The sequence below is a fragment of the Camelus bactrianus genome, chromosome 22, assembly GCF_048773025.1.
Source record: "Camelus bactrianus isolate YW-2024 breed Bactrian camel chromosome 22, ASM4877302v1, whole genome shotgun sequence".
NCBI lineage: Eukaryota > Metazoa > Chordata > Mammalia > Artiodactyla > Camelidae > Camelus > Camelus bactrianus.
The window spans coordinates 25,256,809-25,279,732 of record NC_133560.1 but is presented as its reverse complement, the minus strand read 5'-3'; the positions used below and the strand labels follow the sequence as shown (position 1 = coordinate 25,279,732).

The 22,924-nt window shown below is 55.1% G+C and overlaps 2 protein-coding genes and 1 non-coding gene across 6 annotated transcripts; all 3 read left to right on the top strand.

Moving 5' to 3' along the window:
- The first annotated feature begins 2,665 nt into the window (after positions 1 to 2,665).
- ICAM3 (intercellular adhesion molecule 3) lies at positions 2,666 to 8,618 on the top strand. The gene is made up of 8 exons (XM_010954241.3): positions 2,666 to 2,870; positions 2,955 to 3,075; positions 3,690 to 3,956; positions 6,453 to 6,761; positions 7,089 to 7,370; positions 7,628 to 7,882; positions 8,001 to 8,249; positions 8,338 to 8,618. Exons 2-8 carry the CDS (start codon positions 2,994 to 2,996, stop codon positions 8,529 to 8,531), a joined length of 1,638 nt encoding a protein of 545 aa, XP_010952543.2. The 5' UTR covers positions 2,666 to 2,870; positions 2,955 to 2,993; the 3' UTR covers positions 8,532 to 8,618.
- Positions 4,678 to 4,750, top strand: TRNAI-AAU (transfer RNA isoleucine (anticodon AAU)). Its single transcript has one exon. It is a non-coding gene; the product is annotated as a tRNA-Ile (tRNA).
- An 18-nt stretch (positions 8,619 to 8,636) lies between the features above and the next one.
- Positions 8,637 to 22,791, top strand: RAVER1 (ribonucleoprotein, PTB binding 1). 4 transcript variants are annotated; one of them, XM_074350736.1, is made up of 14 exons: positions 8,637 to 9,107; positions 10,651 to 10,717; positions 12,716 to 13,185; positions 16,663 to 16,854; positions 16,986 to 17,115; positions 17,467 to 17,561; positions 18,363 to 18,450; positions 18,793 to 19,004; positions 19,107 to 19,200; positions 19,276 to 19,400; positions 20,167 to 20,241; positions 20,703 to 20,843; positions 21,231 to 21,314; positions 21,407 to 22,791. In XM_074350736.1, the coding sequence occupies exons 1-14, from the start codon at positions 8,838 to 8,840 to the stop codon at positions 21,551 to 21,553; spliced, it is 2,190 nt and encodes a 729-aa protein (XP_074206837.1). In that variant the 5' UTR covers positions 8,637 to 8,837; the 3' UTR covers positions 21,554 to 22,791. The 4 variants fall into 4 exon arrangements, with proteins under 4 accessions (XP_074206837.1, XP_074206836.1, XP_074206835.1 ...); XM_074350735.1 differs by having other exon boundaries at positions 16,630 to 16,854; XM_074350734.1 differs by having other exon boundaries at positions 19,107 to 19,400.
- Positions 22,792 to 22,924: the final 133 nt, after the last annotated feature.

Sequence of the window (22,924 nt, the reverse complement as noted above, 5' to 3'; positions counted from 1 at the left end):
TTGATAGGGCAGGTCTTTCCTTATTCTTTTTGCAAAATTATCTTGGCTTGTTCTTGGGCAACCACTTTTGAAAAACCTTTATTATGGACAATTTCAAACATATTCAAAACTAGGGAGAATAACGTAATGAACCTACACTGAACCAACAGTCAGCATCAACAGTTTCCAGCACCCATGGCCAACCTCGTTTCAACTTGACCCCCACCACAGGATCACTTTGAAGCAAATCCCAGACAGCATAGCATTTCGTCTGTAAAAACTTTGATAGATATCTTGAAAGATACCACCACAAACAATAACTACAATGTCATGATCACAACTAAAAAGTTTAACAATAATTCTTCAATATCGTTGTATAGCTTGTGTTTAGAAATTTCTCCGATGGTCTCTTCTAGATTTGGTGTTTGTTTGTTTACAGTTTCTTCAAATAAAAATCTAAGCAAGATGCATGCACTGCCTTTGGTTGGAGACAGGCTCCTTTAAGTTCTGGGTTCCTCTTCTCCTTTTTCCCCTTTGCAACATATTTGTTGAAGAATCTAGGCTGTGTGTCCTGCTGACTTGACCAGTCTGATGCCATCCTTGTGGTGAAGTTTAACCCATTCCTCTGTCCTCAAGTTGGCCAATCTAGGGTCAGAGTCCATGTCCAGTTTTTGGCAAGTCTATTTCACAAAAGGCATTGGGTCCTCTCAGCAGGAGGCACTCAGGGTCTGCTTATCCCTCCTTTGGTGGCACAAGCCACCACCCAGATCCATCAAGGATGCACTTTACATTTTCTAAATTTTTATTCCAAAAAAATTGCAAACAGAAAAGTTGTAGGAAGAGTACAGTGTATAGATTCCACAATCACCATGTTGCTAAATTTATTTATCATACTGTATCTCCCCATCTATCTATCCATTCCTCCGCCTATCCATTAATCCATCTCACGTTTTGGATACAAATCAAAATAGGTGGGTGTCACTTTATTTTATTATGGTGAAATATACATAAAATAAATTTTTACCATTTTAACCCTTTTAAAATGGTTTAAGTATACAATTCAGTGGCTTTAAATACATTCACAATATCCTATAATCAACATCATTATCTATTTACAGAACTTTTTCATCTTCCCAAAAAAGAAACTGTCCCCATTAAATATTAACTCCCCATTCCCCACTCCCCCTAGCCTCTGGTCCCCATCCTTCTACTTCCTCTATGAATTTGCCTTTCTAGGGACCTCATGTAAGTGGAATATTTGTCCTTTTGTGTCTGACTTATTTCACTTAACATAATGTTTTCAAGATTCAGGGCTGCATAATTTTCCATTATATGGCTACACCACATTTTGTTTATCCAATCTTCTGTTGATGGACAGAATTTGGCTGGCTTCCACCTTTCGGCTAGTGTGAACCATGCTGCTATGAACATTAGTGTGCAAATACCTATTTGAGTCCCTGCTTTCAATTCTTTTGGATATATATTTAGGAGTGGAATTGCTAGATCAAATGATTTTATGTTTAACTTTTCGAGGAACCACCAAACTGTTTTCCATGTGGCTGTACCATTTTATATTCCCGCAGGCAGAGTACAAGGGTTCCGTTTCTCCACATTCTCGCCAGCACTTGCTACCTTCTGTTTTGTTTTGTGTTTTTGTTAGCAGCCATCCTAACAGGTGTGAAGCGCTATCTCATTGTGGTGTTGATTTGCATTTCCCTAATGGCCTGTGATGTTGAACATCTTCTCGTGAGTTTATTGGCCATTTGTACAGCTTCTTTGGCAAAATATTTACTAGAGTCCTTTGCCTATTTTTGAATTGGGCTTGTTGTTGTTGAGTTGTAGGAGTTTTTTATAATCTGGACATTAATTTCTTGTCAGATATACTATTTATAAATAATTTTGATTTGGGTCTTAGTTGCTCTCTCTTGGCATCGCATGGGAAATGGATTTTTGGGGGGGCAGGGCAGGCGAGGAGAGATGTGATTGGAGAGAGGGTGCTCCAGGTGATAAAGGAGAGACGTGGCCTCGGGGATGGGGAGAGTGGATGAATGCTGGGTGCCTCAACAAGGTCCCTCTCTGGAGCTCAGGTCAGAGGCACAGGAAGCTGAGAAATGGAGCTGATGGAGGTGGGAGTGCCCACCTGACTCCCTAGTCCTTTCTCCTGGGATGAAGAGACTAGTTACATGGAGGGGAGGGCAAGGGGGATGGGGGTGGGGGTAAGGGCCAGTTACAAGTAGCATCCTTGGCAGACAGTAGCTCACAATTTTGCTGTCCCCTAAACACCCCACCTCAGCCCTGCACACAGGCAATGTGTAGAACTCACAAGGTCTTCAAAGATGAGGGGCCCTGTAGGAGCCACCCTAGCAGCCAACACAGAGCCTGCCACAGTCCTCAATAAATGCAGGCTCTGTCATTTTCCCGGCTTCACTCATCTTAGGGTAGGGGGTCCCTCATGATCACCCCCAAATCTCTTACATGCCCCCAAGGCACGTTGAGATCTCATTTTAATCCCTTGAGGCCCTGCCTAGAAGTCCGCCCACCGTTGTTTCCTTGCAAAGTTGCCTTGAAATCCCACCCTATCTCTTCAAGGACAGCGTCTGGATGTCCCCCATTAACTTCCTCTCTGAGAACAAAATGCCCCGCCTTCACCGAAGTTCAACAGGAAGGAGGTGTCTCACCACCTCCACCCACTTTACCCCTAACCCCGCCAGACTTTTCAGTGCTGCGAACAAAGGAAGGTCTGTTAGCACTTCCTGTTTCTGGGCCAGGGGTTGGCCCTCGGAAAGTCCTCAGAGACTCGCCAGCACCCCCCACCTCCCTAGGCCCCACCTGGGCCCCCCAGTTCTGGACTCCTGGGACTACAGAGTATCCCCCTGCCCCTTCAGGCCTAGGTAAGGTGTGGCCACTTCTGCATTCTTAACTGCGGTGGTTGGGCTTCCTTCCTCTCCGTGACCTGCCTGCTCCTTGGTGCCCAGCATCTCTTTAAGGCAACTTCCTCCTGCATCCTGGCCACCATGGTGCTCTCTGGGTTACTGTCCAGGGCCTGCTGGACTTCGCTCAACTACCTGCTTCTGATCGGCTGTCTGCTGCCCCCAGGTGAGGCCTGTCAAGCTTGGGAGGGCTGGAGTTGGCAGATGGATGGGTGGGGAGGCAGCCTCACACCCTGCTGCCCTTCCTGGCTGTGCAACACTTCTTACAATCAGATCTGCCAGAGCGCCCACCAGTGTCCTCAGGAGAAAGTTGTGGCTCCTTAACTCAGCCTTCAGGACTCCCTGAGGCCCAGCCACTGCATTTGATCTGTTCCTGTCCCCACCCCTCCAACATACACACACAAACACACACTCTCTCTCTCTCTTTCTCTCTCTCTCCCTCTGCTCCATCTGGATCCTTGATCTCTGCCCATGATCCTCCATCTGCCAGATCATCACCCTTCCTTTTTACTTGGATAACTCCTACTTAATCCTTTAAGACTGGCCATAGTGGTCCCCTCTTCCAGGAAGGCTTCCCTGACTCACTAGAGGCTGCATCAGGGCCTCCTCTGGCTTCCCCTGCCAGCTCTCCTTGATTTCTGATCCATCCCCTGTCTTCCTTACTATGAAGGCAGGGACGATCTAGATCTTGGCAAAAAGAGGTGTCAAATGGTGGTATCTGCAGATGAGTGGGTTGCGGGGCACTGGAACAACCAGCAGAGCCTCCCTTTGTTCCCATAGGTACCCAGGGGCAGGAGTTCCTGATGCGAGTGGAGCCGAAGGACCCAGTGTTGCCTGCTGGAGTATCCTTCTCAGTAAATTGCAGTGTAGATTGCCCCCACCCTGAACGCATCTCCCTGGAGACGAACCTACTCAAGGAGACGGTGGGCCGTGGCTTGGGCTGGGCAGCCTTCCATCTCAGCAATGTGACTGGTGATACCACGGTCCTCTGCTCTGGCTTCTGCAATGGCTCCCAGTTAGCAGGATCCTCTAGAGTCACAGTGTACCGTGAGTGGCTGTGCCTGGAGGTGGGACTGGCCTTCGGCAGTGGTAGGGGTAGATGACCAATGGTGCAGGGGAGCGGGGAGCCCTGAGTTTGCAGGAATGGACCAGGGCTCTGACCCAGAACTTGGACCTGGATATGTGTGTGTGTGTGTGTGTGTGTGTGTGTGTGTGTATGTGACAGAGACAGACAGAGAGACAGAGAGATACATCTCAACCATATGCCAGGGCAACAGCTATGAAATCTATTTATTTGGGTCCCAACAAGCATTTTTATTTATTTTTACTTAATTTTATTTTTTTCAACAGGCATTTTATTTAAATAGCTCATGTCTTTTTACTTACTACTTTTATTTTTATGGCAGATAACAGATTCATGTGGTTCCAAAATCAAAAAGTATAAAAAGGTGCAAATGTCAAATCTCCATTTACCTAGTGTTGGCTGAGAGTGGCTGCTGTTTGAAGTGTTGACACGTGGGTGCTCATTCAAAAGCCCTGGGATGGGGAGGTGTGCTTATGAGCCTCACTGCACACACAAGGAAACTGAGGCTCAGTGGGGTAAAGTCAGGGTCCACAGCTAGTGAGCAGAGAAGCCGGGAGTCCAGCTCCCAAGTCCCTGTTCTTAACAAGCTACGTCCTCCTCCCCAGATCCTAAGTCCACTGCCCCTTTACCAGATCGAGTCTCTCCATGTTTAAAATTTGAAAATTTAAAGTAACACAATAGAGGGGAGGGTATAGCTCAGTGGTAGAGTGCATACTTAATATGCACAAGGGCCTGGGTTCAATCCCCAGTACCTCCATTAAAAAAAGTTAAAATAAATAAACCTAATTCCCTCCCCCCCCCAAAAAAATAAAATAGCACAATAGACTAGAAAATAGCAGAGTACATCACTCATGGTACCTACTGCTTTGTGAAGCCTTCATAGAGGTGTCATATATGTGAGTAACTGAGTGTATGCTCCTCCTGTGTGTGCACCAGTATCTATATTTGTCTGTGTACCTATGTGTGTGTCTATGAGCATATGTATGTGTGTCCTTATCTCTGTGACTGTGTGCGTGTACCTGCGTGTCTGTGCATGCGTCTGTGTGTCTGTGTGTGCCTGTGTGTGCACATGTGTATCTCCATGAGTGAATGTCTGTAAATATCTGTGTGTCAGGATCTGTGCCTGTGTGCGTATCTGTGTGAGGGTGGATGGCTGTGTGTGAGCATACGTGGATGTCTGTATCAGTACATGTCCCTCTGTGTCCCTGTGTGAATTTCTGTGTAACATGTACATCTGCATATGTGTGTCTGTTTGCCTATGTGTGTATCTGGGTGTCCCTGTCAGTATGACTGCCAGATGCGTCTGTCTAGCATCGTGCAGGAGCCTGTGGGTCCTGGCTCATAAGAGCCCATGGTACTCATGTCTTCCCAACTCTATGTGTCACATGGAGTAGCTTGAAATCAGCCAAAGTGGGAGTATTTACACCAGAGAAACTGGCAAATGCTCCGTGTCGGGGCTCCCCGACCCAACTCCACCCCACCCCGAGAGCCCAAGCATTATTAGCATTTGCCAGCATACCACTAGCCCTTAACCAGGGGTTAGATGGGGCCTCCTTGTTAAATATTCTAAAAGATGTTAAATATTTCCATAGCAGCCAGTCTGCAGGCCCTGGTATGACAGCTTAAGATCCAGCCTTGAGAGGTGCTCCCCAGAGGCCCAGGGCTTGGTATGTGTGCCTGCAGGGGGTGCTGCAGCTGCAGCTGGGAGAAGACCCAGCCTAGGGCTGCTGAGTCCCCCCAGACAATGCAGAGCGCCCTGAGAGGCTGCCCCAGGCAGGTGTACCGCGAGAGCCTTGGGCACCTGGGACTGATTGGGGCAGGCTGGACCAAGCTGTGGGAGAGGCCAAGACCAGAATCCAGGCCAGATACTGCGAGGGGTCAGGGGAGTTCCTAGTCCTGAGATCAAGGAGACAAGTGGACACATAGGTCTGGAGTTTGGGAAACCCACCGTCTAATCCCTGCTCTACCCTTCCCTGGGGTGTGTTCTTGGGCAGATCACCTCCCCCTCACATCTTTGGGCCTCAGTTTCTCTAGCCATAAAAGGTAAGAATCGTAGAAGAGATTTCACTGGGTTGCTGTGTGAATGGAGGTGGATGACATCTGGAAAGTCTAAGGAAAACTCAAACAGGAAATGTTATGATTTCTATTAACATCATAAGTGGCCATAAACTTTAGTCCCCTTCCTTCCTTTTTTTTCCCCCCTTAACTGTGAGGTCCTTGGGAACAATGACTTTTATTTCAATGCCTGGCAAGGTGTCCGACAAAACAGGAAATAATAATCATGATGCTAATGACAATAGCAAACATTTATACTAGCACACGTCTAAGCCCTGTAGGTTTATTAACTCAAAGTTCACAGTTCTGCACTGGGCCACCCTGGGCTCCTCTCCACTCCCTCGGGTGGGGTTTATGGGGCTGGCTGGTAAGTTCTTCTCTCCCTTTCACACCCCCCAACCCAGGGTTCCCTGAGCGCGTGGAGCTGGCCCCCCTCCCCCGCTGGCAATCGGTGGGCAGGCACCTCAACCTGAGCTGCCTGGTGTCCGGAGGGGTGCCCCGGTCCCACCTAGAGGTGGTGCTGCTCCACGGGGAGGAGGAGCTGGGCCGGCAAACAGTAGCAAACGAGGAGCCCGTCGAGGTCATGGTCACAGTGCTGGCAAGCAGAGACGACCACGGCGCCAATTTTTCTTGCCGCACGGAACTGGACCTGCGGTCCCAAGGGCTGGGACTGTTCCAGAACCATTCGGCCCCCAGGAAGCTCCGAACCTTCGGTGAGGGAAGGGACTGCAGACGGTGGGTGATGAGCTGTGCCAGAGTAATGGTGCCCTGGTCGCGGGATTCCTGAGAATGGGGTGGCCTGGACCTCAGGAGCTTCTAGGAAAAGATGCCCTTGGCTATTGGGAGGGGTAGCCTCAGATGGGAGGCTCGAGGCCGTAGGAACTTTTGAGAAGGCTGTGAGTGTGTGTCCTGGGAAGGGGGCGATGCGGGATGCAGAGTCTTGGGAAAGATGAACTCCTGTTTGGGGGATGAGTGTCATGGGAAAAAGGGCGTCCAAGGCTGTGACACCGCCTCCTGCTCACTCCTACCCTTCTTTCAAGCCATGCCCATGATCCCCCCGCGCCTCGCTGTCCCCCGATTCTCGGAGGTGGAAACGTCGTGGCCAGTGAACTGCACTTTGGATGGGTTGTTTCCAGTCTCGGAGGCCCAGGTCCAACTGGCGCTGGGGGACCAGATGCTGAATACCACAGTCATGAGCCACGGGGACACGCTCACGGCCACAGCGACAGCAAAAGCAGAGCAGGAGGGCGTCCAGGAGATTGTCTGTAAAGTGACCTTGGGGGACGAGAGCCGGGAGACCAGAGAGAACGTGACCGTCTATAGTAAGAGGAGGCGGAGCCAAAACGGCTCCAAGGCGAGGGGCGGGGCTTCTGTAGCCTGAGCGGGCGTGGCATAGGGCGCAGACTAAGCGAGAGAGGGGCGGGGCCTAAGTAACACGTGATGTAGAGCCTGAGCGATCCAAATTGGGCGGGGGCTGCAGAGTAGCCTAAATATCCCGAGGGGAAGGAGGCGGGAGGCGGCGGGGCTTGACTCAAGAGGTGTGTGGTCAGTCAACTCCAGGGCAATGCCCCGCCTTTAGACTTACAGGGGCCCATCCTGACCCTGAGCGAGCCTAACGCCACTGAGGGGACCACAATGACCGTGACTTGCAAGGCTGGACCCAGAGTCCAGGTCACGCTGGACGGAATTCCAGCCGCAGCACCGGGACAGCCCTCCCAGCTTCAGCTAAACGTCACAGAGAGGGACGACAGGCGCACCTTCTTCTGCTATGCCACCCTCAAGGTGCATGGGGAGACCTTGCACAGTAACAGGAGTGTCCAGTTGCGTGTCCTGTGTGAGTAGGTCACTCTGATCTTTAGTAGCGTGCTTCCTTGATTTGGGAAGACGACTCGCCCTTGCCCCACTGTACCTCGGGTGTGTTGGGTATGTCTGATCATTTGGCGATCCCACAGACGGCCCCAAGATTGACCGAGCTCAATGTCCCCAGCGCTTGACGTGGAAAGATAAGACTATGCATATCCTGCAGTGCCCGGTCCGGGGCAACCCGAACCCCCAGCTACAGTGTTTGCAGGAAGGCTCCAAGTTCAAGGTGCCCATCGGGATCCCATTCCTCGTCAGGTTAAACTATAGTGGTACCTACTACTGCCAGGCGGTCAGCTCACAGGGCACAGACAGTCTGACAGTGATGATGTACGTTCAAGGTAAGCCTAGGCGGGGCTTATTTATTCCAGTCGGGCAAACTCAGGAGGGGCCGAGACGCGCGTAATTTATCCTTGCTTTTTTACACAGATCAGAACCCCATCGCCGTTACCATCACCTTGGGGGTGTTAACTATCCTGGGCCTTGTGATTGCCACCGCGGCCTTATTGTACGTCTTCCAGGTGCAGAAGCGTAGTGACATCTACCATTTGAAGAAAAAGAGCTCCTGGCTGCCCCTCACGTCTAAACAGCCCGACGAGGCTGTGGCAGAGGAGTCATCCTGAGGCCTCGGGCTGCCGTGATACTGGGCAAAAACGACGGGAGTTTGGCTGTGTCCCCGAATTCCGCACTAATAAAGACTTTAAAACCCATACTCTGTGGCCTGACTCCATCTGCACTGAAGGGCTCTCCCACTGCCTTGCGTATCTATTGAGTGACAGCTCGATGGCGGAAAGGGGCGGAGCCTGTAGCGCCCAGACGCGGCTTGAACTCTGAGAGGCGGGCTGGGCCTTACCCAATAGGCTGAGGAAATCGAGAAGGAGGCGGGGTTTCTCTCGGCCAATCGGCGGACGCGCCCTCGTTGCCGCTCTATGCCGCTCCGCCCCAGCTCTCTGGTCCCAGAAGGCGCCGGGTTTCCCAAGATGGCGGCCGACGTGTCCGTTACTCACCGGCCCCCGCTGAGCCCGGAGGCTGGGGCCGAGGTTGAAGCTGACGTTGCCGCGGAGCGCCGGGCGCCTGAAGAAGAACTGCCGCCGCTAGATCCAGAGGAGATCCGGAAACGCCTGGAACACACCGAGCGCCAGTTCCGTAACCGCCGCAAGATACTGATCCGGGGCCTCCCGGGGGACGTGACCAACCAGGTATTGGGGGGGGGGGGCCCGTGTGGGAGCGTGGCGGGAAATACCACCGTGCGCGTGCGCGGGGGTACCGGGCGACACCAACGCTGGCCTGCGGCGGGGGGCGTCGGTGGGTGAGTCCAAGCGCGGGATCCACGCGGGGTCGGGAGAGACCAAGGAGAGGGATGTGGGAGGTCGGAGATGGTGGGAGAAACCAACTTTGACCTGAGGGAAGACGTTGCTAGGGGCGACCACAGGCTTGGACGAAACCAAGTGATTGAAGGGGGCGGGGAATGGAAGGGGGCGGACAGCTTTGGCCATGTTGGGGGATTGTGAATGGGCAGCCAGATTGGAGCTGTGGGAACAGGGTCGCTATTTGCTCCCTTCTCTACCATGAGGTGGTGGGACTTCATATCCATAAGTTTCAGGATTGACTATAGAGTATGCCTTTCCATAGCAAGCATTTATTAACTCCTTCTAGAGGTAGATCCGGAAGTTGTAGCAGCTCCTGGGGTCTTTTTTCCCCAAAGCCCCAGGCTTAATTTGGAAAAATGGGATCTCTTGTTCCCATGCAGAAAAGGGGAAGGGCATTGTTCCATGGAGCCCCCCTTGGCTGATCTGGCCAGGGGTTCCCTTCTCTTGGGGCCACATGGGCAGGGCTTCCCAGTGCTCTTTGGACCCAGGAAGATGGCATCTAATCTGCCCTGCCCTTCAGCAGTAGAATGGGTTCTTTCTCCCTGCTGCTGAGAATCTCTGCTCTCTGGCCCACCAGCACACCTGCCGCTGGTTCTCCCTGTCCTTGGGTGGTGGGCACATGGTTGGTGGGGCACTAAGAGTGTGGGGAGGTGTGTGACTTGGGGACAGACCTGGGGCAGGCAACACTAAGCATGATCTGATTTGTTCCTAGAGCCAGCCATCCTAGGGCCCACCATCTCAGCTGGGAACACGCTGTCTCTCCTGCAGGGTGCACAGTGTGTCTGGCACAAACAGGCCCCAGAGCCTCGCCCCCACAGCTGGCTTGCAAGAAGGCAGCCCTGTCAGTAGGAGGGAATTGGGAATCACGTGAAGCCACACAATGTGGGCTTATTAAGTACACAGGGTCTCCAGTCAGGTACCCGCAGGTGGCATTCTCATTGCTTCCCTGACCAACTACATGACCTTTGACAGTTTCCTTCACCTCTCTGAGCCTCAGTTTCCTCATCTACAAAATGGGTTTGTTAATACTTGATTTGCAGGGTTGTTGGAAAGAGTCAGTCTTGCAAACCAAGGTTCTGATGGGTGAAACAACTTCACTGTGGGCGTACAGCAGAACCAAGACTTGAACTCAGTCCCACCTGACTCTCTAATAAGAGTATATTGTGTTGCTTAAAAGCATGGGATCTGCTGCTAAGCTCTAAATCACAGCTCTGCCAGGTGTGGCCTCAATGGCCTTGGGCAAGTAACTGCTGAGTTTGTAAAATGGGAATGGTAATTGACCTGCCTTCATAACTGGTCCGTGTGAAAATAGCACTGGGTTGCTCCCTTCAGCCCTTAGTGATTCCCTGTCCCTTGGCTTCTGTCTCCACAGGAAGTGCATGATCTGCTCAGCGACTATGAGCTCAAATACTGCTTTGTGGACAAATACAAAGGGACAGGTTTGTGGGACCATGGGGTGGGCTAGCGGCAGGGGATGACAGTCCTTGAAGCTGGGAGAGTCCTGGCCCAGTGTCTCCTGAACTTCAGGCCCAACATTCATCAGAGATGAAGGGGGCACGGACCAGATGGAAGCCAAGGGGTTGAAGGGGCACCGGTTGTTCTGGAGGACTTGTAGGAGAAGACCAGACAGGCCTGGGTGACTGGCCAGCTAGGGGGATGTCTTGTAAAAGGATGCCTAGTGCCCAGGTATCTACGGGGTAATCTGGAAGAGGAGCATCAAGGATGCCCCATGACGGGCACCCAAGATGAGGGACAAACTGGGGCAATAGTCTGTCCTGCACTGGGCCTAGGGGACATCTCTGCTGAAATGGCAGCTTCCCTCCAGCCTCTCTGCCTCCATGATTTCACTCCCCAGACTGCCTTCCCCTAGGCAACCAGCTTCGATCTGACTGCAAATCTGATCAATGCTGGTCCTAACCCTGATGATTCTTCTCTCTCCTCAAAACCTGTCTGAGGCTCCTCCTGATACTACCTTGGAAGGATGTGCCATCTCCTCAGGGGCCATAAGATTCCAGGCTGTTCCCTCTGCAACCATTCTTAGCTATGTCCTCTTCCATCCAGGTGGCATCAGGCAGCTCTTCACAGTGCCCTGAGTGCACCCCTCACCTCATAGCACTGACCACCCTAGGCTATCACCGTGGGCTCAGTCACCCGCCTCCTGCACAGGGTGGTCAGCTCCACGAGAACCGGGACAGCACTCATCAGCCTCGGCCCCCCACATGGGAGGCTCGGGTAGTGGTTAAGATCTTGGGCCCTGGAGGCAAATGGACCTGGGTTTTTGTCGTGGTCTGTGCTCTTTGTGGCCATAGGCAGTGATTTCCCCTCCTGAGCTTTAGTTTTTTTCACCAGCAAATTGGACATGGCCTGCTTCAGTTGACCATTTAGTAAATATGGGAAGAGCAGCAAGTCAGAGCTCCTTCCTGAGCACCAAGTATGTATATGTGCCAGGCACTGAGGATCCAGGGTTTAAGTGATACTTTTGTTCATATACAAATATTTATCATTCAAAAACAAATGTTTGTTGAGCACTTACTGTGTGCTGGGCACTGGGAACAGAGCTGTGAACCAAATGGAGATGTCTAGTCTGAGGAGGAGGTTATTCCAACAGCTGCAAACATGAAGGTGAGATGGCCATGAGACTAGAAGCTACAGGGCACTGTGGGAGCACAGAGCTGGGATCTGCAACAGAGCAGTTAGGGTAGGCTTTGTGGGGGAAGTGATGTTTGCGGTCAGATTGGAGAGTGGGTTAGGATTAACCAAGTGAAGAGGTGGGAGTCAGTATTCCACATTCAGGGAAAAGCAGGTGCAAAGGCCCCAGGCCAAGTGTGTCTTCATAGTCCAGTAAGTGGCAAGAGATGAGAGAGGAGGTCAGCAAACCCACGAGGCCAGGCCACAGAGTTGCCACACTAGATGGGGGCGTGGCACCATATGGGCTGAGGCAAGGGATTGGATATGAGAGGTGTTGGTGGCCTGGAAAGGCGGTGGTGGGGAGCTTCAGAGCAGGGTTCTGGGCCCATTTCCTTGCTGGAAAAATAGTGGAGTAAGTTATTGTGAGGAGTAAGTTATTCCCATTTGACAGATGAGGAAACAGACCTCAAAACCACTCGGGCTGGAGTTGAAACCCAGGCTCCAGTGGCGACATGCTTCACCACTACTCTGTGTGTCATCTGAAGTACGCATGTAGTTCTTAGGACAGGGCAAGGTGCACAGTAGGGGAGTGTTGTAGTGGGTTGCAAGGAGCAAGCCCCACGGAGGCAGGAGGCACTGGCTCTTGTCGCTCTAGGCTGGCAGCTGTTCCAGCTGGCTGCTGCCTGAGATGTCCCTGTTCGGTGTTGTGAGGTCACATGTGGTTTAGAGAGGGGTGGGAGCAGGCGGCCGTGGGGTGGGAGGGCCGGCCCTCAGGACCCCAGCTGACCGCCCGCTCTGCCCCGCCGCAGCCTTCGTGACCCTGCTGAATGGGGAGCAGGCCGAGGCTGCCATCAGCGCCTTCCACCAGAGCCGCCTGCGGGAGCGCGAGCTGTCGGTGCAGCTGCAGCCCACGGACGCCCTGCTGTGTGTGGCCAACCTGCCCCCTAGCCTCACACAGCAGCAGTTCGAGGAGCTGGTGCGGCCCTTCGGCAGCCTGGAGCGCTGCTTCCTGGTCTACAGCGAGCGCACTGGCCACTCCAAGGGCTACGGCTTTGCTGAGTACATGAAGAAGGACTCGGCCGCCCGTGCGAAGTCGGACCTGCTGGGCAAGCCACTGGGCCCGCGCACCCTCTACGTGCACTGGACAGACGCCGGGCAGCTGACGCCCGCCCTGCTCCACTCACGCTGCCTCTGTGTGGACCGCCTGCCGCCCGGCTTCAGCGATGTGGACGCCCTGCGCCGAGCGCTGTCGACCGTCCACACGCCCACCTTCTGCCAGGTGAGCCCTGTGCCCGGTGCAGAGACCTGGGGGAGCAGATACGAAGCCCAGAGCACCTCAGAGGGGCCCATTAGCTTCACCTGCCCTCTCTAATCTCCTGGGTCCCCTTTCAGGAAAGCAGCCACGGTGCCACTTTGAATGGGATTCTTGTTAGAAAGGCCACATAGTGCGGTGGGTGACAGCCCAGCCAGGAGCCAGATGGCTGGGTTTCAGATCCCTGCACTCCCTCTAGCGACTTGCTTAGCCTCACTGGCCTTAGTCTCCCCCCTGTAAAATGCAGGCGAAGCTGCCTTTGTGAAAAATGGCTGTGAGGCTCGCTCACCCCATTTGCATCCACCCAGGCGCTCATCAGGTATTTGTTGAGCCCCTCCTGGGCCCCAGGCCCCAGGCCTGGCATCAAGGAGGCTACTCCAGAGGAGCCCACAGTCCATTTAAGCCGTGAGGTGAGGAAGTTGGACTTGGCTGGATCCCAGCCCTGCTTTGTGGCCCCGGGCCAGACACTCACTCTCTGAGTCTTGGGTTCCCTCCTCTGGAAGAAGGGATTCCATACTCGTGCATTAGTTTGGCAAAACGATCCCTGGTTCATTCCAGTCGCGCTTTTCAGATGCTTCTGTGTGTGTACCTAGCCCGGTGACGGGCACAGTGGGGCGAGAATGGGCCAGGTCAGCTCTCAGGGAGCTCCCATGTGGTCTTGCCCCCAGACCCCAGGTGGACAATTCCTTCAGGACTCACTGGGCTTACCTGCAGTCCAGCCATCGTGTAACGGCCTGGAGAGGCAGGTTTCAGCCCTGTTTTCAGGTGGAGACACTGAGGCACGGAGAGGTCAGTTGACATGGCCTGGGACATACAGCCAGGGTGTGACAGAGCCAGCACTGAAACACCGCAGCCTGGCCCCAGAGCCTGGAGGAGGCCGGTACCTGGGCTCAGACCCCAGCTCTGCGGCCTCTGTGGGTGTTGGTGCTGGTGAGTTGGACATCAGTAGGAATCCATCTCCTTGCTCACTACTGCCTCCACTGCACGCCTACTGTGTGCCGGACACCGGGCGGGGCTCAGGAAACAGATGAGGTGGCTCCACAGCTTTATCCTCTTGAGTGGAGCTGGAGGACTGCGGGGCCACGGCCAGCACCAAGGTCCCTCTCTGCGCCTCGGTTGCCCCATCTCAGCATGGGTCTGGCAATGCTTTGTGATCATGTTCTGGAGAACAGCTGCTCACTCATTCCTCCACTTAACATATTCTTCAGACATCTGTTGAGCACCTGTGGAGTCCCAGGCATTGAGGTGACCTCCTCCAAGGAGCCCAGTCACGCTGGGCATCCTGGTTGAATGGAGGCAGGGCTCAGCAGTCAGGTGGGTAGAAGTTTGAGCCTTGGTCCCCATATTTGGGAGCCGCGTGGCCTTGGTTGCCCTTTGACCCCTTTCTCTGTTCATCTGGAGGATGAGCATGGTTGTGAGAAGTACATCCAGACTTGGCATGGGGCCAGAGGTGAAGGTGAGGTGCTTGCTAGAGGTGGGCTGACGGCCTGAGCTGACCCACCGGGGCACTCAGAGCAGGTGCTGGGCCGGGCCCATGGCCTCCCTCACTACTGCACCGGGAGCACGAGCCTCCCTGCCCCTGTTGAGCTCACTGTTGAATCCCCACAACCTCCCTGCCAGGGGCTCCCGTTGCTAGTCCCATCTTATAGATGAGGAAACTGAGGGCCACGGTGGGCACGTGCAGTGACCTGCTCAGGCCAGCCAGCCCATAACAACCTAGTCTGGTTCACTTTGCCATTTATTCACAGGCCAGTTTACATATATTAAGTGCTTCGTTTTATTGCAGAGTTACTTTAAAATATTTGAATGCTACAGACATGTCTAAAGCAGATGACCCACGGTGTGAGGTGTTATAAAAAGCTTTTTCAACTTTATTCATTTTTATGAATGGGCAGTCCAGGCCTGTTTCGAAATTTAGCATGTCCACAAGGGTCAGCAGTGAAGGCTTCCTCCCAGCTCTGTGGTGCCTCTTTCAGTTTGTGTGTGTCCTTCCAGCGAAATTTTATCACCCATTTCGAACAAACATGTATATAAGTTCCCGCGTTCCTCTTTCCTTGACCCAAATGTGGCCATGCCTGTGTTGGTTTGGTTTTTCCATTTTACTTTGTCTTGGGCATCTTTCTGTGTTCAGAAATGAGAGCTTCTCATTCCTTTTGCGGCTGCGCCATATTCTATTTTATGGACTCTATGTTACACCCTGCTGGCGGGCATTGCGTTGGTCTACCCCACACTGCAGCCGTCCATGTGACACTCAGGACCCAGGAGGAACAGCATTGGTTCTCAGGACAGCCATTGTCACCCTGAGGTGGACAGCCCTGTTCAGCTCCAGCTCTGTGGCCTTGGCAAGGGACTACCCCTCTCTGAGTCTCAGTTTCCTCATCTGGAAAGTGGGTGTGCTGACGCCTGCCTCCAAGATTCAGTGAAACAGCGCCTGTGGCGACCCGGCCTGGGGGCATACAGGACCCAGCGGGTGATCTCACCGTATCTGCTCACCCTGGGACAGCCCCTGCTGACCATTCCAGCACTTGCAGACACCCTGCAAACTAAGGTTTGTTCCCTGAGTTGGTGGCAGGCTTACTTGGCAGCAGAGCCTGAGCTGAACTGATGTGAGGTCATCTGTGGCCTTTGTCTTTGCATCTGGCTGCAGAGCTATTCATGTGCTTGACTTACAGGGAGCCCCGATCCCACTGGGGATGACTGATACGTAATGAATGTGCGGCATCCTCCCTTTCTCATCTCCACACAGTCCCAATCCTGGACTACATCCAGCCCCGGGGTCTGGATAAGGGGCTGTAAGGTCTGAAGTACCAAATTTGACTCCTGACAAGGAGGGGTGAAGTGGCTTCCTTGGCCTGCCTGTGACTACACCTCTGTTCCTGCCACTCACTGGCTCTGTGACCCCGCCCTCCAGCCCAGCACCACCAGCCTCGAACCCAAGCTCAGTGGCCACTTGCTGCACCACCAGGCTGTGTGCCCTTCCCAGTCCCGGCTGTGGCATCCTCGGCCCAAGGTTGGCAGCCAGGCCGAACTCCAGAGCCACCTGCTGCTTCTCCCGCCAACCCCTCCTCTTTGAGCCCTGCAGCCTGTGCTTGGGAATCCCAGGCAAAGTCCCAAAGTGGCGTTGGCATGAGGCCTGGGGAAGCTGACCCGTGTGAAGCAGGTCCCAGCTCTGCCCTCCCACCGACAGTGTACCCTTGGGCATGCTGACCTTTCTGAGTCTCAGTTGCCCCCTCTTGAAATTGGGATGCAGCCTCCCAGGGCCATTCAGAAGATTAGATGAGCTAACACAGGAACCAGGCTTGGGACAGTGCAGAGCCCAGAATCTGTCCTCTCTAGGGGGACGCTTACATGATTGGGATCCTCATCTGGTCACAGCTGTTACTTCCTGTGATGGTGGTCACTGTCCCCCAGGTGCTCATGACTGCCTCTCCCCCTGCCCCACAGTTGGCATACGGCCAGGATGGGCAGCTGAAGGGCTTCGCTGTACTGGAGTATGAGACGGCAGAGATGGCAGAGGAGGCGCAGCAGCGGGCAGACGGCCTGGCCCTGGGAGGCAGCCACCTGCGCGTCTCCTTCTGTGCGCCGGGGCCCCCTGGCCGCAGCATGCTGGCTGCACTCATTGCTGCCCAGGCCACGGTGAGTGTGCTGGAGGGAGGGGGCCCCAGCCGGTGGAGATGGGCCCTCCTCCCTGGAGAAATTGGGGCCCCCGTCTGGCACCCTCTGTGGCTAGGCCAGGTGCTAAGCTGCCCCTCTGTTCCTCTCCTCAGGCCCTGAATCGGGGCAAAGGGCTGCTGCCTGAGCCCAACATCCTGCAGCTGCTCAACAACCTGGGGCCTTCCGCCTCCCTCCAGCTGCTTCTCAACCCCCTGCTCCACGGCAGCGCTGGTGGCAAGCAGGGTAAGGCGAGCCGGGGCCAAGTGCTCTCTGAACAGGGCACCTCCCGGGACTTCCCATCTGGGTGATGAGTCAAGAACAAGGGCTGGAATGAGAGTGGTGCTCCTGGAGGAAGCTGGTGCCCTGAGCCCCTGGCATGGGGAGCAGAGCTGCCTGCAGTGAGGCAGGGTGGTGGCAGGAGGGACCACCCCTCCCCAGAGGCTCATCTTCCATCTCCTGAGCCCTTTCTTTGGATACATCAGTTGCCCGCTCCGAGCTTCAATTTCCTGTTCTCAGCAGGCCTGGGGCTATATTTAATGGGTGTGGGGTGTCTCCATCCAGGGACCACCTCCCATCTTCTGGGTCTTCCCCTAGGCCTGCTGGGTGCCCCCCCGACCATGCCGCTGCTCAATGGGCCCGCTCTGTCCACGGCGCTGCTGCAGCTCGCCCTGCAGACCCAGAGTCAGAAGGTAACTGCAGGCCCAGAGGCCCCCGGCTCCCTCCCCACTCACACATGTCCCACAGCCCCTCTGTTTCCTTTCTTGAACCTGCAGTGGGTGGCTGACCATTAGCAGGCTTGTGGGGCTTCGGGCTGGATCCCTGGGCCTGGCCTGTGGCAGGTGCTCAGGACTCAGGAAGTGAATCAGTCAAAGTCCAGGCTCCACAGTGGAGTAGAGTGGCCTCTTGCCCCCACCCCCGAGACACACACCGAGATACACACACACAGTTCGTTATACCACACACAGACCCACGCAGACACACACACTACCCCATCTGGTTTGATTCACTGGGGCCAGGTCAGTGGTGTGGATGTGACTGACAGTAACTGACAGAAGGTGAGGTTGTGGGCTTGGGCCCTTGTGTGGCTGAGAGTGATTCAGCCCACGTGTGGTGTTACTCACTGGGTGTCTGCAATCAACACGGTGTTGTGAGGGTTAGACACTGTGCTTCTTTGATAACAAGGGGGCTTGGGGTGGGGTGGTGGGTGCCGAAGAAGGACTGTCACTGTGTGTCTTCTGACAATGTGGGGTGACATGCTCCAACACTCTGTGCATTCATAATCTGTGTTCCCTGGGTCTCCCCAGCACCTCAAGCAGGCCCTGGGGTGTAGGAGGCCCTTCGTCACCACTGGCCAGGTGGGTGATGGCCGGTGTGTTGCAGACGTTGACACCTTTCATGTCTGCCTGTGGTTGGTTGTGGGCTGGAGTCTGGGTGTGCTGGGCATTGTGACCCACTGCCCTCATCTCCAGCTGATTGGGCTCTGTCCCTAGAAACCCGGGATCCTGGGAGACTCTCCTCTGGGCACCCTCCAGCCTGGGGCCCAGCCGGCCAACCCCCTCCTTGGGGAACTGTCTGCAGGTAATGCCTACCCCACTCTTCCCCCACCTCTGGGCCCTGTCCCACTTCCCTTTCCTGAGCCCCTTTCCTCACTAGGTGTGGTAAACTCCCAGCTGTGCAGCCTTGGGCAGGTGACCTAATCTCTCTGAGTCTCAGCGTCCTCACTTGTCCGTTGAGTGCCTAGGTGCCCACCTCCCGGAGAAGCCATGAGCATCCTGGGAGCTGATGCACTTAGAGGGCTCTCCTCTGTGTTCAGCATGTACTTGCCCTTTAGCTGCTGGCCCTGGTCCACGTGGAGGCTCTAGGGCCCTGGGAGGATGTTCCTGTGTGGCTGGGCCACTGACACCTTCCCTCTCTCTGTAGGAGGGGGCCTGCCCCCAGAGCTGCCGCCCCGGCGAGGGAAGCCACCACCCCTGCTGCCGCCACTACTTGGCCCCTCTGGGGGTGACCGGGAAACCATGGGCCTAGGTCCCCCAGCACCCCAGCTCACTCCACCCCCTGCCCCTATGGGGCTTCGAGGTACTGGCCTCAGAGGCCTCCAGAAGGACAGTGGGCCGCTGCCAACGCCCCCTGGGGTAAGGCCCTACACTGCACCCAGCACCATTCCAGTCTTCTGCCCTGCGAGGTACCCCCTACCTGGGGCCCTCGTGAGTATGAGTCTGGCCCTCTCACCACAGGTCTCACTGCTGGGGGAACCCCCCAAGGACTTCCGGATCCCCCTGAATCCCTACCTGAACCTACACAGCCTGCTCCCAGCCAGCAACCTGGCGGGTAAGGAGGCCCGGGGCTGGGGAGGCGCTGGGAGAAGCCGCCGCCCAGCTGAGGGCCCCCTGCCTAACCCCCCAGCCCCCGGAAGTGGTGGCAGCAGCAAAGCCTTCCCGCTCAAGTCCCGCCTGCTCAGCCCCCTCACCAGCACCCGCCTGCCACCTGAACCAGGGCTGCCCGACAGTTATGGCTTTGACTACCCCTCGGTGAGTAACTGGCCGCCCTGTGGGGAGCCCTCCCAGGGACTAGCTGCTGTGGCCCTTTGTCCCCTGGGAGCAAGTCGTTGTCCAGACCGATATTTCTCTAGTACTGGCTGCCAGGCAGGGCGCTAGGGAGACAGCGGGGAACGTGTCAGACACGGTTGCTGCCCTTAAGTCTCTGTCTGTCTCTCTGCATCAGACCCTGCTTCCTGTCAGTTGTCTTTCTCTCCTGAGAGGCCTTAGGCCACACTTCTGCTTCCCCTTAGAGACAGGGTTCAGCCTCCTTTCTGTCTCTCTGTCTTCCTCCCTGCTCTCCCCTCTGCGATTCCTGTCCCTGTCCCTGCAGAGCTGCTCCTTCTGTGATTCCAGCTTCCTCTAGGTCAGAGATTGCAGCCTCGCCACCTGTATTACGTTTGGCCCAAACTAGATTAAGGAAAAAAAAAACGAATAGAAGCCAGTGCCAACATACAGAACCTGCAAGAGTTTGCACAACCTAGATGCCCAGCTTGCCTCGAAAACTCCAAACCCTTGGCCCCATCGGGGCCACACACCTTCACAGCAGTCATCTCTGGGGCTGAGGTGCAGCCACCCCCTGGGATGGGGCACCTATTCTGTCTCATTGCCCGACCCTGCAGGCTGAGTGGGCTCTTATGCACTGTGTCTATTGGAGGGGGCTGACTTCCCTGATGACAACTGTGCTGTGGAATTGAGTCAGGGGTGAAGTTGGTTACCGACCCCAACCCAACATGCTGCTTCTCCCACTTTCATTCAGGATGTGGGACCTCGACGGCTCTTCTCCCACCCACGGGAGCCAACCCTAGGGCCTCACGGACCCAGCCGACACAAAGTAATTGCTGCCCTGTCCATCCCACCACCTGAGTGTTAGCTTTTGCTGCATAACAAGCAGTCCCATTACTTCATGGCTTGGAACAGCAAACATTTGATTGTTTCTCATCATTCTGTGGGGTGGTGGGTGGGTGGTTGTCTGCAGTCACCTGGCAGTTCAGCTGCAGCTCAGTGGTCCATGGTGGCTTCTTTCATTTGTCTGGTGGTCAGTAGGCTGGTGAAGGGGCCTCGGCTGCAAGGACTTACCTGCTCCATATGGGGCTTATCCTCCAGCAGGCCAACCTGTGCTCCTGCATGTGGTGGTGGTTCCAGAGGTCCCTGGAGGAGGAAGGGAGGGTGGACCCCTCTGCTGGCATTGTCATACTCCTATCCCATTGGTCAAAGCCTGGAATTGTTTGGGGATCTATGAAAGGAGATAGTACTGCAGCGATCCATCTTACTCAGCCAGCTCTCTCTCTGCAGATGTCCCCCCCACCCAGTGGCTTTGGCGAACGGGGTGGCGGAGGTGGCGGCGGGCCGCTCTCCCACTTCTATTCGGGCTCACCCACCTCCTACTTCACTAGCGGCCTGCAGGCTGGCCTCAAGCAGAGCCACCTTAACAAGGTGAGGAGCCTCCCCAGCCCACTGCAGGTCCTCAGGGACAGCCAAGATGCAGGGGGCCCCTGTGACCCTTAATGCCTAGGTCAAGGCTGGGGTGGTGGCAGGGGTCAGTCTGCTCAGGGCTGGGCTGAAACTAGCCATCTTCCCCTCCCCAAGCCTGTGTGTCTCACACCGTGTATTGCCCAGCCTTCCTGGCCTCTTACATCCTCCCGCAACAGCCCTGGGTGTGGATGGAATTAGCCCAGTCCACAGATGAAGAAACTGAGGCCCAGAGAGATGAATTAATATCATAGCTAGTAAGAGGCAGAGGCAAGGTTTGAACCTGAAACCCTTGCCTCTGCTCTGGGGACTGCTTCCTCTCCCATCCCATGTCTCTCCCATTTCTCCCAGGTGGTCGGCTCCTCCCCTCTGAGCTCTGGAGAAGGGCTCCTGGGCCTTGGCCCTGGGCCCAATGGCCACAGCCACTTGCTGAAGGTATGGGCAGGGGGTGGGGACATGCAAGGCTGGGGAGCCATGGCCCCTGGGTGGCCCCTGACCCATTGCCACTCCTTCCCCTTTGTCTCCAGACCCCGCTGGGTGGCCAGAAACGCAGCTTTGCCCACCTGTTGCCCTCACCTGAGCCAAGCCCAGAAGGCAGCTACGTGGGTCAGCACTCCCAGGGCCTTGGCGGCCACTACGCAGATTCCTACCTGAAGCGCAAGAGGATTTTCTAAGGGGCCAGTGCCAGAGATGCTCAAGGGCCTGAACCAAATCGCTTTTGGGTTTTCTGGTGTTTTGTTTTGTGTTTTTTTTTTCCTTTCGGTAATAGAAAAATCTCTGAAAGACTTTGCTGACCAACCAGCAGGAGCCCAAGGAATGTGGGGGAGTCCAGGGGCCACTCTGCACCTCTGGCGTGCACCTCTGGCGTGCTCCTGGCGTGGAAACCCTGCAGCCTTAAGAGGGAGGGGCCCGGCCCCCTCTCTCTCTCCCCACCCCTGTGTCCGCCTGTGTCCACCTGTGTCTGTCTCTCTGGGAGTCCTCTCCTGCCTCATTGCTCCTGTATCTTGGCCTCTTGAGTGCCTTGGAGGTTTCCCTCACCTCCCGTGAGGATCAGAGACTGTCCCCTTTTTTAACTTTGACAATTGACTTTGGTTTCCTTTTCTAATTTTTATTATTTTTTAAAACAATCCAGATGGCCCCCAGCTCTGATTCCTTTAAGGCCCAGCATGTCTGGGCCTCCATTCCACACTTTCAGTTTGAAATGGCTCACTCTTTTTTCTTTCTCCCATATCTGCTGCAGGCTTGGCTCTCTCCTGCCCCTGCCTGCCCTTTCTGGCCTGTACTCCAGCTCCGGGTCCCCTACACCCTACCACAGTCCCCTCACCTTCTGATGCCTTAAAGCCAGGCCCCAGGCCCCACTGGCCAGAGCCTCTCAGATGCTGAGCTCCAGAAGCTTGACTCAGGACCAAATGGCTCTGGCCTGGGGATTGGGCTCCTCTACGCCGGGTCCCCCATCGTGGGGACAGTAGAAGCCAAAGCCTTGGTCTTGGCAAACCAGTCCCACCAGCCCTCCTGCCCAGGCCTAGATGCAGAGTTGGACTTTCTCTGCCAGCTTAAACCTCTTCTGTCCGTCTGTGGGGCATTGTGCATCTCACTGGCCTCTGCTGTCTCCATGTTGAAGATGAGCTCCGCCTCTTCGTCCCAGGCCAGATCACCCGGAGCTGGCCTCCCTTTGGCCCAGTGCTGGAAAATCCAACAACGTGCATATAAGCTCTGCCCCTGCCCACCAGCAGGACCTGTCAGTCTGAGGTGACCCTGGGCCCTGACCCTGGCCGGCTGGGCCACCAGCTTCCCTCCCCTGACTCTGGGGGGTTCACATCCACTCCAGGGGAGGGGGTGTCCTCTCCCCAATCTTCTCACACAGACCTTTGCTGAATTAAAGTTTGTTAAGTAAATGGTTTTAAAGAAAGCAGAGCTGGCTGGTTCTTGGGACAGTGGGCCTGGGTGGGAGGTCTGGGATAGCGCTACCGGTTTTGGTGCTCCCAAGCCTGTCCAGTGCCCTCCCACTCTGGCAGTTTCCCCTGGAGGCCCCTCCCTCGCAGGCC

Bases quoted from the DNA above. Each gene is read 5' to 3' on its own strand.
- ICAM3 (XM_010954241.3), top strand. From the start codon at position 2,994: ATGGTGCTCTCTGGGTTACTGTCCAGGGCCTGCTGGACTTCGCTCAAC. The intron at 3,076-3,689 runs GTGAGGCCTGTC...TTGTTCCCATAG, and splicing joins CGGCTGTCTGCTGCCCCCAG to GTACCCAGGGGCAGGAGTTC. The intron at 8,250-8,337 runs GTAAGCCTAGGC...TTTTTTACACAG, and splicing joins AGTGATGATGTACGTTCAAG to ATCAGAACCCCATCGCCGTT.
- RAVER1 (XM_074350733.1), top strand. From the start codon at position 8,838: ATGCCGCTCCGCCCCAGCTCTCTGGTCCCAGAAGGCGCCGGGTTTCCC. The intron at 13,186-16,629 runs GTGAGCCCTGTG...ACTGTCCCCCAG, and splicing joins ACACGCCCACCTTCTGCCAG to GTGCTCATGACTGCCTCTCC. The intron at 17,562-18,362 runs GTAACTGCAGGC...CTCTGTCCCTAG, and splicing joins TGCAGACCCAGAGTCAGAAG to AAACCCGGGATCCTGGGAGA.